This window comes from Acanthaster planci, linkage group LG02, assembly GCF_054643075.1.
Source record: "Acanthaster planci isolate LZ-2023a linkage group LG02, COTS_SCS, whole genome shotgun sequence".
NCBI lineage: Eukaryota > Metazoa > Echinodermata > Asteroidea > Valvatida > Acanthasteridae > Acanthaster > Acanthaster planci.
This window is the reverse complement of record NC_141778.1, coordinates 24219052-24236844: the sequence shown is the minus strand read 5'-3', so window position 1 is coordinate 24236844 and position 17793 is coordinate 24219052. Positions and strand designations below refer to the sequence as shown.

The 17793-nt window shown below is 43.3% G+C and overlaps 1 protein-coding gene across 1 annotated transcript; it reads left to right on the top strand.

Moving 5' to 3' along the window:
- The first annotated feature begins 7363 nt into the window (after positions 1–7363).
- On the top strand, positions 7364–15339 carry LOC110988619 (uncharacterized). The gene is made up of 3 exons (XM_022252321.2): positions 7364–8051; positions 12301–12446; positions 13565–15339. Exons 1-3 carry the CDS (start codon positions 7547–7549, stop codon positions 13982–13984), a joined length of 1071 nt encoding a protein of 356 aa, XP_022108013.1. The 5' UTR covers positions 7364–7546; the 3' UTR covers positions 13985–15339.
- The last annotated feature ends 2454 nt before the right edge of the window (positions 15340–17793 follow it).

The following is a 17793-nucleotide window of genomic DNA, read 5'->3' as shown; positions in this document are numbered from 1 at the left end:
CCACCACTGTCACTAGCACTGACCTTTCTTCCCTGCTGCTGCGGGGAGGCGTTAATCAATCCATTGGGTTGAGTTTCAACGAGCATGCCGTCAGAGAAAGGGGTAGTCAAGCTTGGGTCAGAAGTGGCTCTGACTTCATCAAGACGCAGCCTCTGGCAGTACGAAACTCCTTTTTTCTATCATTTTAAAAAAGAACGCGAGTATGTCACAACCACTGGGATCAGCCAACGAAAACGAGGTTGGGGCATGTTTTACTGAAAAAGGGTCACTTTAACATTCCTCGGTCAAAACTTGTACAACCTCCGAAATTATATAGTTCGGATTGTCAAGCCTCGCCGGCGCAAGCCTCCCCCCCCCCCACACGGATGCTCGTGACCTCTGATCCCCACACTTGAAATCTTGAATTGAGCACATTTCCCATAATGACACAGTTCCCCTGCTATTTAGCACCCCACGCCTCCTGAATTGTCGCCCCGGTTACGTCACTGTCGAACACTTGCATTTGGTACAGACCTTTATCATGATGCTGCCGTGTTTGTTTTGTTCCCTGTAGACCCGTTGGCAATTGTAATACTTACATTAACTGATAAAAGGGAACGTGGTGGAAAAGAAAGATGTCTGCCATTCAACATATGATTAAGCGCAACGTATATACAAGGATTTGTCGAAACATCACGGCTTCAAAGTCAATAAAGGAAAGCTTTGTATGTTCACTGCGATATACCATAAAGTGCCTTAAACAAAGGTGCAAAAACCCGGCAATTTTACTTTTATTATAATGGGATTTTTTGTCGGTACGAATTTCTACGGCAAATGTTTTTTTAAAAAAAATCTGAGCACCTTGTGGACACCTTTGATTCGATGAGTATAGAAGAAGTTTTGTTGCAAAGACTTCATTTACAACGTTTTCCTGCATTTCAAGGTCTTGGAAGTTTACCTAAAGTGACTTTGAGCGGGGAAATTCCCTCTGCTGTCCCTGGACTTAAATCAAGAGGGCAAAGTGTTTTGACATCCTGCGGAAACATTTACTTCCCGAAAAGCCACCCCTTGAAAAAGTTTTCTTAACCATGTGATTAGAAAAATCTGCGGAGGGAAGAGATCGAGAATTTCCCCTTTTGGCACAAAAACAATGACACACGGAGTTTACTTCAGAGGACCACAGTTCACTGCGTTTCCGTTTAATCACAGCAAGTGTTTGTGTAGCACCGCTACCCGGAGCTTCTGCTGGTTTTCGTTCCTTTCCAATAACAGTCCAAATCCGAGGGTGAGTCGGTGGCCCATCAGTGCAGACCAAGTTCAAAATACTGGAAACGAATAAGTTATTGAGGGTACAGCTTTAATAGGCTGCGTCCCAATCACTTGGCCATGGTTATAATTTACACACGACTCTGTATGACAACTGGCTGCAGCCACTACAACAGATTTCTGTGTAATTTCAAGCCGACGGCCAAGTCATTGGGACAAGTTCTTATTTCGAGTCATGGATAACCGCTGCCTACAATAGTGCGCCCTCAGATCATAGGGGATGGTTAAATCCATTCAAAGCTAGCGGCTGGTGCATGCCAGAGCAAGACTGGAGTCCATTTGTTTAGGTTTTAGTTCATCAGATATATAGACAGATGAGGAAGGTTTTTCTCTTCAACGAGTGAGCGAATTTTGGCTTTTGTTCAAGGACCCATCGTTAGTCGCATCAGACTGATGGCCAAGTTAGATTATAGCACTCGTACAGCGCTGTATGCAAGGGGTCTGAAAGAGCTTTACATTATTGTGACCCACTAGTCTCTGGGCACCAGATTATTATTATTTTTTTTTGAGTTACGTAAGATCAGCACTGTCTGCTCTCTACCATCATTTTTTAAGCACCAACTTGCGTTGCCGTAGAGGAAAGGCAGCCGTAGTTAAAGGTCTCGCCCGAGAATACAGTACAATACAAGCATGTTTCTTGGTGTTAATGTCATTCATTACAGAAATTGGTCATGATTAGGCAATTCAGAAATGATACCTTACGTTTGGCTTGGGAACCGTTCACAGTCTCAAGCCAAACATTCTGGGGACTGCTTTTGCAGTAGGCGTGTTTTTTATTGGTTTTTTTTTTTGTCGAGAGACTTGCCTAATACGGCCGGCAATACAACGAGGCCATGAAAGTCACCAGATAGCGGCTAAACAGCCATTTCCTATATAGACGCACGTGTTAGCCGAAGCCGCAGTCGATACGTTTTGGACACAGCCTTTGACATTCTCCCTTCCAAACTTTCCCAATCGTCAGATACTGCAAGGATTTGATCACGCTTATAACATTTGGCCCGAAGAGGCTTTCGATGTTACACATCAGGTAACTGAGAATCTAACTCCACTGAGTTAATGACTTGAGTGGCACTGCAGTCTTGCAAGTTATACATGAAAAGTTGCATTGCTGCAACAATCTTTAATTGAATTTCCAATCACAATAATTTGCAAAAAGTTTGTAGGACTATATACGGACACATCAATTTGTTCTTAAAACCTCAGAGTAAGGGTCCAAAAAGTGTCAAGCGGCTGCTAATGATTGGTAGGCTCAGAGCGCAAGTCATATACAAAAGAACTACCGGGCCAAGTTCATGGCGGCGATGGGCTCACAAATGACCTGCGCTTATTTCTTTGCAAGAAAAAAATTTGGTGTTACAGGCAAGAAGTCTCGCATACTATTTTACCGATTAAGTCAATTTGCTGCGCAGCACTGTAGACTTGCGAAATGTTGGCACAGCGGAAAACTGCAAGAGAAACCTGCCTGCCTCGACCCTACACTGTATTTTGTAGCTCGGAAGTTCAGTGGTTTATTTCTACTTTGAAGGAAATTTTCAAAATGAAACTCACCATGGTTTGACCCTTCTTCCTCTTGTGATCTTCTGTCCAGTTTAACCCCCTTTTCGTCAACCTTGGACAGGAGATGATGGCCTTGTGCGACATCGTTGACCTTCAGCTTTCAAAGCAAAAAGGGGTAGGACTCCCAACTGGTTCCTGTGCGAATCGATGATACGATACAGTCAATACAATTTCATTCATGGAATTTCTTTGCATGGCATTGATTGGGCTTAAACGTTATTCTTGCAGGAGACTTTAAAGAAGTTTAATAGAGAGAGACAAGGTACCAGATCCAGGCACGCTGTTTCGTGAACCTAGAAGCAAGACCAGACAGACGAACGGTCAAATTCCTATGCCTAAACGGGAATTATGATATGTTTCAGGGGCGAGATTTACCGATTACAAAACTAGCCAAAAATAGCTGAAAAGGGCATAAAAAAGCTGAACTGTGAAAATCTCCTATACTTTTGTGCACAGCCAGTGGGGAAAAAAAGCTAAACACGACTCAAGAACACTGTTGTCGGAACAGGATCGCTCACCACCTCCTCTTGGGGTTGCACAGGAATGCGTGGGAAAATTTGTGAGATATGATTTTTGAACAGCTGCAAAACTAGTGAGATGGCGTACAAACCCAGAGACAATGGAAAGTTTGCAAAATTAACATTAATAACTTCCTGTAAAATTTTCCGTTTTGAATGGGAAAGAATTTATCACAGTTATCCAAACATTAACATGGACATGGACTCCGCCGGTGCATGTTGCTTGCCACTAAGTACGAGCGATGACCGGTTGTACGTTCCCGGCGTTCGAGCGGCCGATCCATGAACCATGAACTGCATGAACTACGAGACAAGCCGCCCGAACTCAACCAATCATCGGGACACACCACCGACGTTAGGAGGAACAGGTCATACTCGTCCGCGAGTGACTGCTGCCGCTGCTGCTGATGATTAGTGTGCCCTTCTTGAATTCTGATTACTCAGACTTGCTTTTTTTTTTAAACGCATGCTGCCTTACAGACAAAATATCATACAAGACCTTCCTTTGCAAAAAAATGATAATAATAATTCAAATTGATTTATAGCACTACACTTATGTTATGCACCACTGTGAGAGTATGTAATCATTCAATGAGATAATGTAGGCCTACCGTAATGCAGACCCAGTGACAGAATGAGAAATACCAATAAAATTCCAGGTGGTCTTAAACCTTTGCAAATGACTGTAGTCTGGCCATCCGTCCGAGAGCTAGCAATAGAGGGATTTCACATTAGCGCTGTCTGCGCATATCCGCATCGAAACCGAGGCTCTCTGTGTTGAACTTCATTGCGCGCACCCGTGGAGTCGACACAGTGCATTCAGTATCCCCGTTCGTAAATGTGACACCACTTCAGTTTTAACCACGCCCACTGCACAAGATACACGACCATCGCAGGTACGTTGCTAGTTCGCGGTAAATTGTCGTTATTTTTTTCTCTTGATTTTACGTGTCGAGTCATCCTGAAAGACTCTTCCACAAACATTTGCAGCCTGAAAAGTCTGAATTTAACATACTTTTATGTATTTGTGTCTTGACTCCTTACTTTCAATCGTCTGATCGTATTAAGAATTGACACTGACACATACAGCCCCGTTTCCAAACGCGAAAGTGCGCAGATCGACGCTAAAAGCGTCGTAGTGGGATCTTTCTATGAAAATACTGAAAGGGCACGCCCAGGGATTGAAACGAACGCACTTCTCCCACCCATTTGACATACAGATCGCAATATTATTTCAAGCACATCCGGGGAATTGCTCCACACGTGGGAAGTACGTAAACAAGAGATGGCGCTATTCACGTCCAATTTGATTAGCCCACAAATCCCACAGTCTGTCACAATCCCATCTTCATTCATTTTTTCCTAAGATGGCAAGAGATTGGAATAGGCTGCCAAAACACATAACTTCTATTGGGAAGTTATCTACCTTTGAGATGGCACTGCATAACCATAAAGCTGGAATGAATAACCCCCTAGTTCCGTTCTGAGTGGTGCTCATTGAGAGATTTTCTAAGTATTCATCAAGATCCAGTTGTCGGCCACCACTTGCCCGTGCCTGCGGGGGGGCCACCCACATGGAGAACACACTTTTTGGAAGCTTCCGTTCGGTATGCCTGATCAGATCAGCTCTGTGTCCTGATAGTAAAACGTATAGCGATGTGACCATTTCCAACTCATCAATTTTCACTCCAAAAATCGACCGATGATGAAGTGTCACTTATCGAGCAAGTTGGGACACGCTTTTAGCAAAGAGAATATCGACTTCTTTCAGAGGCGCATTTTCAACCGGGAAAGAACAACTCTGTTTCAACAAACTTGTTCTGTTACATCCAATAAGTCAAGTCAGTTACATTCAACTATGTACATACAAATCAAACTACACGACGCAAGAATGTGTAGAAATGAATCATTCCCACAGAAGTAACATTGTCTTAATTTGGTGGTCAGAGGCAAGCACACTTTGTGGTCTCTGAATCGAATACGTCATCGTCGTTAGGTGAGAAACAATAACTACTAAATCGGGGAGAAATCTTTGCAAGTGACATCACTTCCGATCATAATACATAGGTCCATTTTAACTCCGAACGTAGGTGGGGTAGTGTCAAAATCGCGCGTACTCGGCTTTTATAAGCCCATTTTCAAAGTCATTCATGTTCTGTTGTGACAACTTTTAAACAGTCTATACGTTTCACACCAACACATTTCAGTGCATAATTTCTGAGTACTCTATGAAATTAAACGAATGCTATTATTACTCCATTTTTTAAGATTGAAACTGAATAAAAACCCTCCAATTTATACAATGTCCCGGCTATCTACTATAGCGTCCAAAGGCGCCGTTGTGACTTCATGCACTAGACATTTAAGGGCTTTTCTTACAATATTTCTGTAAAGACTTTCAACGTTTAGCTCATTGTCAAATGCATGTATTGAGTTTTCCAATAGCCAACATGAACCAAGTCTACAAGGAAAAACTCAGGCACGTTTTGTGCTGGACGGCATCACTGTTGTCTTGTCAAAGTTACATCTGCATACATTTTTTTTCAGGACTTGAATGGCAACTGGCAAAAGAAAAGAGCAAAATAATTTTATTTTATACATCATTTTTTTTATTTTATCAAAATAATTTTATTTGGGAGGTCTTTGAATCACAATTAAAGACAATGTCATGTAAAGAACTGAGTGTTTGGATTGACCCTACTGAAAACGTTTGCTTTAAGAACGCTCATTCTGGATAAGCTGTGAACTTTGCGTTAGCCTAGCACCAAGGAGGTATTATTCTTGAGTTTTTGTGTCTTCTCAGGTAAGCATGGGCAAACGATGGTGTGGTCAAGGTGGACTTCGAGTGGGAGTAAAATCAAATATTTTGGTCCACCACTGCTTAAAGGCAAACTCTGGTCAGGGTTAGCGTACTTCAATACGCCAGACGATTCAGTCTTGAAACTGACTGGATCCCTAGTCTTTGAAAGGTTTCATCCCTTGCTCTATACTTTAACCGAATGACCCGCTAGAAACAGACGGTTCGGAGACTTGTTCGGCTTTCATTTCAGCTCCCCGTCAACAAAACAATCGCTCGTAAAATGGGAAAAAAATCCCCCCAGATAAGAATCGTTTCTGTACACTCGCGTGAACGCTTTGCATGTGTGTGACATGGGTCTATTTTAGGGCCGTCAAAACACAGCGAGACCTCTTCAACCAAGCCCGCCGTGTGGCAACGCAAACATTACTCCGTTGCTCAAGCCCATCTTGACAAGTCATAAAATTCTTCTCTGGTACTTTTTCCTCAAAGCTCTTTTTCTGTGCTTTTATTTTTCATCCCTGCGATTTCCTGTTAATGGCCGCGACCGCTGAAGTCAAAACTCACGATCGGAATTTTGGGGTACCCGTCGCCGCCAACAAAGTTCCCAAACTTTGTCTTTGGAGTCAGAAAAATGCGAATTCGTTTGCAGTTTGATAAGCTTTGGCGTGAGATTTTTCAGAAGAGTGGGGGTTGGGGGAACGGGCTTTTACGTAATGTGATTGTTTTGCTGCGGTCGTTTTGCGAGGGTACCAAGTTGGGGGTGATCACACAGCGGCTTGTAGCTACAGTCAGAGCCCCCATCTCTACCAATTATGCTCAAAGCCCATTGATGGGGGATGTAATGGTGTAGCACTGACCACATCACAGGTCGGCCGCCCAGCGGGTTCTTTTGATCCACCCTGCTTATCCGTTCTTATGCAAATTGGTTGGAAGATGGGGTGCCCCCGTTTTGGGGGTTGAAAGGTGTGAGATGCCAGGCATTATCCTTGACTCTGACATCAAATGATGCCCCCTTTTATCCCCTCAGCTCGGCTATAAAAACTCCACGGCACTCCGTGGACCGGGTAGTTCAAAACTTGGGGAAATCTTCCCTCTCAATTTCATGCAGGTGTGCCGATATCGCGCTCCGTCTGAGATCACTCTGTCAATAAATCGTATATCAACCACTTGTCATTTCGTGCCGTAGGGGCAACACCAGTTTTATTTCCCGTCGTTAAATTCACAAGTGGTGGCCAAGTATCAACCGATATCTAGCCTTTGAGCGAAGCACGGGGATCTGGTTGAGGAACGCCTCCCGAGCTAGTCTGAGCTAACAAACCTTCTAGTCGATATCATTTTTTTTTAGTTTGCCAACTCGCAGCCAGTCATGACTCTGGAGTTCCTGATGCCCCAGCCCCACCACTACCAGCAAGAAGGAAACATGTACAGGCACCCTAACTCTGCGGCCCAGGCCTACTCATCCTACAACTACAGCCAAACTCCCACTACCCACTATCCGTCCGAGTACCCGGCGGCCAGCGCTTCGTACCAGGGCTCCGGCGCCCTGGACGTCCAGCAGCAGCAGCAACAGCCCGCCCCGACTACCAATTCCTCCTCTTGGGCCTCGACGGGCTTTCCGACCGCCGGACTCCCCGGAGTGGACTGGGGGTCCGCCTCGCAGGATCCGTTCGGGGCCAACGTCTTCCCCGGGCAGACACCGGCCGGCCCTGTGAGCGGTTCGCCGTACAACACCGATGATCTCGACTACTACCAGGGGTTCGGACAGTCCGTGGCCGTCAACAGCGTCTCGCAGGCCCTGCACAGACCAGCCATTCGCTCGCCTTACCACGACTGGATGAGGTCGTCTTCATACCGGGTCAACCCCCAAACAGGTCAGAACAAATATTTCTATATTCTTGAAAGGCAGTTTTATAACTTCGTCAAATTTAAATGTAATTTTTTAAACTGCATTATCGTCTGTTGATAACTTATCAGATTTGAAACCATCAATTGATCGTTAAGCTATTTTTAATTCAAACTTTTCACTGTGGTGTAAAATAGTGAACAATTCTTAAGTTAAAATAAAGGAATGATCGGAAAGAGTAGGATTAAAACATCCAGATATTTGGTTTGTTCGTCGGAACCTCATCTTCTCGTCAGTAATGCCTTTTTTCCTGAGCCAGACAAGTCTTGTGTTTTTTGCCCTATGCATGGTTCACAAAGGACATTATTTTTTGGTAGTTGACTTACAATTCACGTGTGCCATTTATCCAAAGAAAAATATATACGCTGTTTTCCCCGTCCAAATGAATTAAGGGAACCAGGAAATGACAGTTTGCTGTCGTGCTGTTGTAAATTTCACTCAGTTGTAAACTTCGAAGTGACAAGAATATTATCACTAAACCGCTTTTCAAACCATCAGGGCCCAATTCGATCACCGTTATTCCCGAATTCTAAACACAAATTGATTCGGTTCAACACTTCAGCTAAACTGCCGTTTATCCAGGAAGAGAGCAGTAAACGAATTAACCATTCAGTTTTTTATTTTTACAAGTCCAATTCAAACCAAATAACAACACGGAGTCTCCGTTGTTTCTACTGGGCTGCCGTTTTACAACTTGTCTTGGTTGTAATTTTGTCTGTGATGGTAATTTTCCTCGCGGTTTATTGCATGCTACTGCTTACAGCGCGCAACTCGAGAGAGGCCATAAGGGAATAAAACCCAGTGCAGCGGATGCACGGGGCATCCTGATTGATGTCAAATTGAAAGTGACAAACTGGGATGAGCTTTGCACTCGACGAAAATCACAGAATTTAATTTATTTTTCTCATTTCTCAGATGAAACAAATACCACATTCAGTCCGGAAATCTACTTTTCGTGTTCGGTTTGTTGTGTTTTAATTATTGGTTGTCACTTTTACAACTTCGGAGTGGGGAGTGTTTGATGTGCAAATCTTGGTGTCCGTCCGTATTATTCAAGCGTCTTTCAGAGAATGAATATCGTTTCTGCTGAAAAAGAGGAACTGATTACAGCAATTTTTGTAAGGTTCTTTTCGAAGGTAAATTCTACATTTTTCATTCTTCGTTTTCCCCTTGTTTCTCTGATGATCACTATCTGAACTTTTCGGGAATTTAGACTTAAATTGACTCACAGAGAGATACCTTTAGGGTTAGTTTTTTTGTGGGCTTCTTCTTATGGTCTGCTCTAGCGCTCGTCAAAACTTTATGCTTTTGCAAAACCAGCAGCGCGTCCGACTGCACTTCCGATCACCATATCCTTATCTGTTGTTGATGTTAACCTCACACCTCCAGCTGAATTGTATCAGAAAACGTCAAGATTTCGGTAAACCTTGTGCCAAATTTAACGACCCATTCTGCGGTCGTGGTGACCACCTGGGCGAGGGGGAGGGGACGCCGGCTGGGATTTTTCTAAATAAAACGGAGTTTTCTCGGCAACCTACAGTCAATGATTCAGAGGTGTATCAATAACCACAACGGGTTCTGAGTAGCATGCTACAACGGCATTAGAGGATAAAGGGACAATGCATTGAATGCAGTCACCTAACTTCTTGTGAGTGGGTTGTTTGCCAAGCACTTATTGCGTCTTTGGTTGGTCTTTTCAAACCCTCCGTAAAGAAAAGGCGGATTAAGTTGTCTCATTTCCAGCAGCGGCGAGATGTAACGGTTGGGATGGCCCCCCTCACAAACAGAACACAGGAGTCTCGGGTATGGGTGCACATAGAATGCGCTCATTCTCTGCGCGCTTTTTTCTTTCTTCTTTTTTAAGTTTTGATCCGCCTGAAAGACAAATAGTCTGGGAAATTGGATTAAGCACATGCGATAGGCTTACGGGTTGGGGGCCTTGAGAATCAAGATGAATATTTCTTATAATGAATATGCAAATGTAGTTAACTCAAGCATTATTACAATCAGTATCAAACTTGAACAAATGATGCTGCATGGTTTGCATCAGGTTTCCACGACCAAATAAAGATGTTATACCGTATCGCCTCAAAATTCCCTTAGGCCTAAGAAATCAGAATGCTATAATTGCGAACTGCAATACCAGCAAACGAAACGTAGTTGTGTATGACTCGAAATCAAACTCCGCGTAAGCTGAGCGAATTTCATGTGTGGCGCTTATATTCTGAATTGAAATGGACGTGTAAGAAGTACATGTAATTGTATCTGATTCCTATGCATGCTCCCGAATGAATGACCCTTTCAGTAAATGAATCTCAGAGAAAATTCAATTTCTGTACGAAGATGATTGGCGCTGGTTAATTCGTTCCTAACATTAGTTAATTATCGACTAACAACAAGAAGTGACAGGCACTACAAGCTACAAGCCCTCTTTTGTGACAAATGAACATGCATTTTACGTGTACGACCACTGTAAATTCTTCAAGGGTTTCCCCGATAGGTATGCATGCGATCTCCTCGAATTAAAACAGCCCGATCTGTTTTGCTGCTGCTGCAGTTGAGGTGCAGGGAACGTAAAATCAACTCAGGCCCATGCCAACAGAGACCCAAACCAACATTTGCACAACAATTGCAGACCAAAACCAACACCATCCCAAACCAACACGGGCCCACAGACGATTATAACTTGAGCCCAGACCACCTGCGACAGACCAATTCTGACCCACACGAATTGAGATCCGGACCAAATGGGGCTAAGACCGACTCTGGCCCAGACTGACTCAGGCCCGGACCAACTCGGACTCAAACCATCTCTGCTAATTCTGTTTACATGAGCTCCGTTCTTCTTTCTCCTCTTGCAGTGTGGCTCTCACTGCCGTGTGCTATAAGGCCTTATGATTGGCGACTCACACGGAAAAAAAAAATCCCCAGAAATGCATTTTTTTTTGCGATCATCTATGAGGTGTTTGTGCCGGCGCTTTCAAGGTGTGTGGTTATTATCATTATCCACAAGGAGGTTTCCTCAATTTTCTGGCCAGAAAATTGCCTCTCATCTATCAATATCATTCATGCAGCTGCAAAATGATTGATTTGTTTTGACAAAGACATTGCCATGACAATGGGCCAAATTTCACTCCATTTTTCCAATTTTACAATCTGATGAACGAACATTAATTACTTGGTGCCGTAGAAGCGATAATCCATTACTGCCCTCCCAACAACCAAAGTATTTTGAGACGCAAAAACTGCGACTCAGTGTCTAGTTTGAATGAAAATGTAGAGTCTCAAAGAAGTACATGTATATGAATATCAAACCGCGGACCTAAACAACGAACTCAATAGGCATTTAAGGCAAGTACGGTAACGCAGGTTTCTTTGGCCAATCTCATTTTTGGATGAATTGATCCTGTTTTTGGATGAATTGATCATAAACAAAATCAGAGATAGGCTTGATAAACGTGTACATGTACATTTAACCGTATTCACTCCAGCAAGAAACGCAAGCAGAGTTGTTCAGATTACGCCAGCGTCGTGACAGTGGAAAATGACTGAGTTGTGAGTTTCGTTTCCATAGCTGGACCGTGCCCCTGCTGCGTATTACGGGGCGACCCGTCCTCTCGCCTGCGAGGGCTGGAGAGCTCGACGCTACCCCCCCCTCCCAAACACTATACGGGGCCCGTCGCGAGTGCCTTCGGTCATCGGCAACAGCGGAAATCGGGGATCGTAAATTTTGAACCTCCGCGGTGATTTGGCGGGGAAGTGCCGCGACATCGCGCGGAATAAATTGCCCCCGGAACCCATTCGGTCATAACGGACGGTTAACAAATTTTACCTCACACGGCAAAGTTGGATTTGATGTTTTATAAGATGATGTCGAATTTAAAGAGAGAGAGACCTTGCAACGTGCCTATTGTTTCTCACCACAGTTCTCTGATTAAAAGTTTTGGGTGTAATATTTCATCCCAGGCGGTAATTTACAAGAAAATTAATGATCAACGCATAGCATTATTATTAGAATCTATCCTTTTGGACGATGGAAATTAGTTTTCAGTTCAGCAATTAAGATTTTTAACACCGGCCATGTCGATTCATGAACTGTGACAGCACATTGATCACCGAAAAAGATTTCATTATGAAGTGTCAAAAATTGCAGATGGAAACAATTTCAGGAACACTCGCCTAACAAAACCCAATGCTTTTCTCATCTTGGCTGACAGGAAAAACTAGGACGAAGGACAAGTATCGCGTAGTGTACTCGGATCACCAGCGCCTGGAGCTGGAGAAAGAATTCATCTACAGTCGGTACATCACCATCAGGCGCAAGGCGGAGCTTGCCGTGTCTCTGGGACTGTCAGAGAGACAGGTAGGCGGACAATGACACCACGGACGCCTGGGCATCTTAAGGGCTGTACATATATTCTGACGATTCAGTCGAAGAGCATTTTCCCTAATAATTTAGCAAGGAACTGTTTAGCGTTTCATGTCTCGAATCGAATAGTCACCAAAGCATTTCAGTCAGCAAAAACTTCTACATCGAATGAAAAGCCTGTACTTCGAGGTAGTTGTCAAATCATACTGAAATCGGAGCATTTGGGACTTTTAGTGCTAACGTGTTTATGCAAACGTTACTGGCCTTTTCAAATCAAAGGTCTTTTGACTAAATCTCTTTGGTTTGAAAATACGCATTTTAAACGCAGTGTCGTAGACGAGTCCATCACAAGCTCTTTCTCAAGTGCCTAGTTCATAAGTCCAGATACAAGTCCTACCATCAGGCAAGTCATAAGTGAAGAGGTGAGCTATGACAAATGGATGCGTCTGTCGCAGTCCATCCCAATACTGTGCGACTTGGCTTAAGACCGCACACACTGGACGACTTGTGACGGACCCGCACGGGACTTGTGATGGACTCAACTTCTACAATGCTGATCCTGGTGGATCTTGACCTCTAGACTCAGCCACCCAAACCAGTAAAAGGTCACGAGCGCCCTGAACACGGTGCCATGTTTCAGGTTTGGATACACGAGTAGTCACGGTGCAGTGTATTTACTGTAAATCCACACTCTTATGCCGTATCCAAATCAGCGTGCCGCGGCCCGACGTATAGGCATTTTGGTTACATTTACAAACACTGGCCGAAATTTTGTACGAAAGCAGAAACCTCACCCTTATTGGCCTCAACACCACACTCCATCCATATTAAAGGTGTTTTTGTATTGAGTAATGTTTATTATTTTATCATTTTAACAGTTTTCCTGAGATTCATTTCCTGTTTGTACCAATAGCTACAGTGGTGTAGCCAGTAGGCCCCAAATTGTCACTTGAACGCCCCCATTAAAAAAATCCGGGAAAACAAAGATTGAGCTCATTTGTATACAAAAATTAACTAGACAACAATCTGAAACTCGACATAAGAAAAGAGATTCTTTGACTGGAGTTTTTTTTTCTTATCTAATCTACGACTCATACTAAATTCATCGACAGGTGAAGATCTGGTTTCAGAACCGCCGGGCTAAGGAGCGCAAGCAGAACAAGAAACGTGCGGCTCTGGGCGGCGAGACCTCCTCTGACCAGACCAGACTCGACGCTACCCCGGACGGTACGGTGGAGGCGGACGGAGGTGGCCAGGGACATGACATCAAAGAGGAGACGGCAGTCAAGGAGGAAATACTGGACGACGTGGCAGCCAGCAGGAGGGAGCTCGGGGAGTTACGGGCCCCTGTCAGCAGCACGGCAGAGGTACTAGAGATGACCGTGGCGCAACCCCGCCTGCACGGAACTCCGCCTGGGCTCACCCTGCCTGATGAAGTGCCGCAAATGCAGCTTTCAGCAGCCTGCCAGCTACAAACGGCCCGCACGATCGCCACAGTCGCCTCAACCCTTCGCCCACACTGCATCATATGAAATGAGAACCAGGCTCCTTTCTCGCAGTACGGAGCCATTTGTTAAGTATCGCATAACACTCTCATCCGCGAGGGCAAAACGTGCATCATTCGGCGAGTTTGATTTTCAGCGCACACAATATTCAAACCTAAAGAGAAGAAATAGTCGGATAATCAACTAACCTGTGTACATGTTCCTACTTGAGCAGTGCATCACCACAATGAGGAAAACTTGACCTCCGTCGACAGCCATTCTAAAAGGAAAATAGGAATTTTTGTACCTTGCTATTTTTCACTTCGCTAAGTACAATATAATGTAAAAAGTTTGTAAAAAGTTCTAAATTATATAGCAACTCTGTTGTCGAAAAGGAATGTGCACAACACCGTCATTAGAGCACATGTACTTAACAAAATTAGCATTAAAGGAAAATTTCACTGAAAAAAGTAAACAACGCCTTACACAAGTACATGTATACTACTGCTCAAAGTTACACGTCCATGTATAAGAATACACGCATATACTCGCCGTTATATGTATCATTACTTCTGATTTTCAAAGTACAGACGTAAATTGTAGAATTAAGGAGACGGGTGATAATATGGGGCTGATGAATGGAATAGAATGAAATAAAACAAAACCATCTTCTCAAGAGTTATCGTATGTGCGGACACTGCACACGGTGTCCATCTTCATGACCAGTTCAATGCAATAGCGGTGGTGATTGTGCTTGTATACGACATTTCTACTCGATTTTTTTTCTGTAGCAATGCACATATTTTGGAATTTTGGATTGGCGTCATGGTTTATATTGTATTCAAAGTCCAATCACGGTATATGTTAGAACAGTTGTTAATAAGAGTTGCGTATTTATTGCCATCAATAAAAAAATGTACACAATGTTCAATGCATGTACATGTACTGTATATTGTAAAACCATTTTACTCTTAAAGATGGTAATATGTTTAAACATTTAATGTAAATAGGTTTAAACAATCGCAAGGGAAAATGTAAAAGTGGAAATGCATGAGCATTATCATACTGAAGCGCACACGATAACATTATACAGGATTCAGTTTAATGTTAAGCACTTTCGTGACAATGTCATTTCCCAACTACGTTCTAGGAAATGAAGACATTGAATGACGTGCACAATGACATGTACACGTATTTGACAGTGAAACACGATAATCGACAAAATACTACTGAATAAAGTATTAAAACGTTACAATGCATAAATGTTCTTAAAATAGCATAATAATAAAAGGTACCGCAATACAAAGGATATGCTGACTTTTGGTCGTTATACTTCTGGTCACTGTTTTGTTTGGGAGAATGCCGTGCATATCAATTCCTACCTTTCGACTCTATAATGTAAAGGCGTGAGAGAGACTTGAGAAGGTTTTGAACTGTTAACCGTTCTTGTTAAATGTTTACTGGTATCTACCCGTCCATGTATTATGTTTAGGAGGCTGGAAGAAAACAAATAGAGCTATTTTATTCATTTGTAGTGCACGAAATCAGAATGTTCTTTCTTCAATCATTTCAAGACAAACTTTTCATGACATCGGAATTACGAGCGTTGATGTGGAGCAACCTAAAGCACCAATAATGAACCAATTGAAACCGAAACGTAAAAATCATGCAAGATAAAATGATGACGATGCCTGGCAGAGTAGGTCCTAGCTGAATTTGTGTCGATTGCCGGTTTCTTTAGTGACACTTGTTACGAAGCAATATTAATGAAAGAGGAGACCAAGGTAGAGAAATAAATTTGGGAACACTTGGAAAGTCAATCCTTGGAGATTAGTGGTGGGGATTCCTATGTCGTCTTGGGAACAGGAGGCCTCGGTTGAGCGGGAAAAAATCGCTGGATTCAAAGGAGACGGAGGAAAAGAGAAAGAAGGCGGCAAACTTTCATCTCGGCCGAAGAATTCCCAAATCCTGTATCGACCGCGAGCGGCTGTTTGCACGGCGGCCAATGCTACAAACAGCCCGGCAAAGAAGTTCAAATATTTACCAGGTCAACATAGTCCTTGTCGCGAACACGATGATAATTTTGTTCTTTTCGGTTGGTTGGCACAATTGCTCAATGATTGGTGTGTGTGCTGGATGGGGGAGGGGAGTACCAACGAAGACCGCAAGCTAACCATGAATTCTTTATCACTTCTGGCATGAATTGTGATCAAGGGAACTCGCTTTTATTTGTCCCGAACATTATTTACGAGTCCTGGCTATCGGAAAGCACACTGGATTTTTTTTACGATCGTCGTGAAAAGGTGATGACGACACGGCACGACCATGTTCATTTTCTTTCTCTCCCTCTCCCGTGTATCTTCAAATTTTCAGGATGGGCTATGCATTGGAGGATCGGGCCTGACCCTCATTTTCTCGTTGCTAGATCGTCAGCCTCATTATCAAGATTAGGAAACATCTCCTGGCCGCTAATATTTGCCTAGCCCCGATCTTTCCATTAGCTCCCGGCGGTGGTAAACCGGGTCAAACGTCAGGTTTAACATTGTGGCGGGGGGGGGGGGTTGAGGATGGGGCTTTATAGTTAATTGGGCAGGCCTTGTTTAAACAATTTTGTGGCGAATGTATATATGTATGGACTGGGTTATTCAATCATGGGAAATAATTGTGGGGGAAAGACGAGCAAAATTGGTGAGCACGGAATCGAATATTTCTGGGTTAACATGGTTTGTCAAATCTATTTGCGCGAGAAACCGCCGCTGTATCAAGCCAAACTGAAATGGAAAAAAAGTTAAGGGGTCCGATAAGCTAATAAAGAAAAACCCCGCCTGCAGAAACGACTTGAATGTACATGTATATCTATACAGTTATTACTGGAACATAGATTAGTCCGAAATGTTTCTGGAAGCACTTTATTTTGAAGATGAAGGCCTGGTATGTGCGGCAAAGAAGGTAAGAAGTGAATGAAATACTTGGACAAAATGCTAAATTGGTGTGCTAAGACAGCAGCTGCGTTTTAGACTTTTTTTTGTTGTTGAGAGGGGGTGGCTTTTTTGAACAGAAAGTGTATAACGGTATGGACATAAGTTTCACGGTCGTGGATTGCATACAGTGCTAGTACCAATATACATGTATGTATTTTCAACATCACGAAATGAAATACCCCGTTTGTGTTATCGCTACTTGCTGAAGATGGGCATGCTCAACTCCATTGAACTGCGGCTAAAAAAATGTTTGTTGATTCAAGGCCAAGTACTGTATGATTATGATGGAAACAAAAGACCACAATAGTTGATGGAATAATCAACAGAGGGCGCTGTATTCACAAGCTCACCACAACCAACCAACCAACCAACCGTACGATGCAAGAAAGCTGCCACAGGTAACTCCTGAGTACTGAATGAATGGCAAGCCACAGTTGCCTCTAACAAAGCAGGAGCAAGTCAAGACTGAATCAGACTGTTGAGCTTGCAACTCAGGAGGCAGAGTTTTTAATACATCCACAGAATTCAGAACCACGTAGATGTATCATTGCGGCGTAGGTCCACATGTCAACTAGTAATACATTGTGTAGGCCTGTACTGTTATTCTAACACTCGAGGCCGAAGCATGGCTGAAATGTCTTCAGTACTGCAAAATATCTTCACTGCTGCAAAACACATACATGTACATATACATACAAACAAAAGAAGCAGCGCGCAGATGGGAAAAACAAATGAGACACTATAATTTTGCTGGGATGTGATCTAACTGCTTTCCTTCTAAAATAAATGGGGCTTTTTTACAAGACCGTATGTCGTGGTTGATGTTCTCACGATTAATGTTTTTCATTTATAACGTATCGATGGCCCCTGTTGAAT

Bases quoted from the DNA above. Each gene is read 5' to 3' on its own strand.
- LOC110988619 (XM_022252321.2), top strand. From the start codon at position 7,547: ATGACTCTGGAGTTCCTGATGCCCCAGCCCCACCACTACCAGCAAGAA. The intron at 8,052-12,300 runs GTCAGAACAAAT...CTTGGCTGACAG, and splicing joins CCGGGTCAACCCCCAAACAG to GAAAAACTAGGACGAAGGAC. The intron at 12,447-13,564 runs GTAGGCGGACAA...ATTCATCGACAG, and splicing joins TGGGACTGTCAGAGAGACAG to GTGAAGATCTGGTTTCAGAA.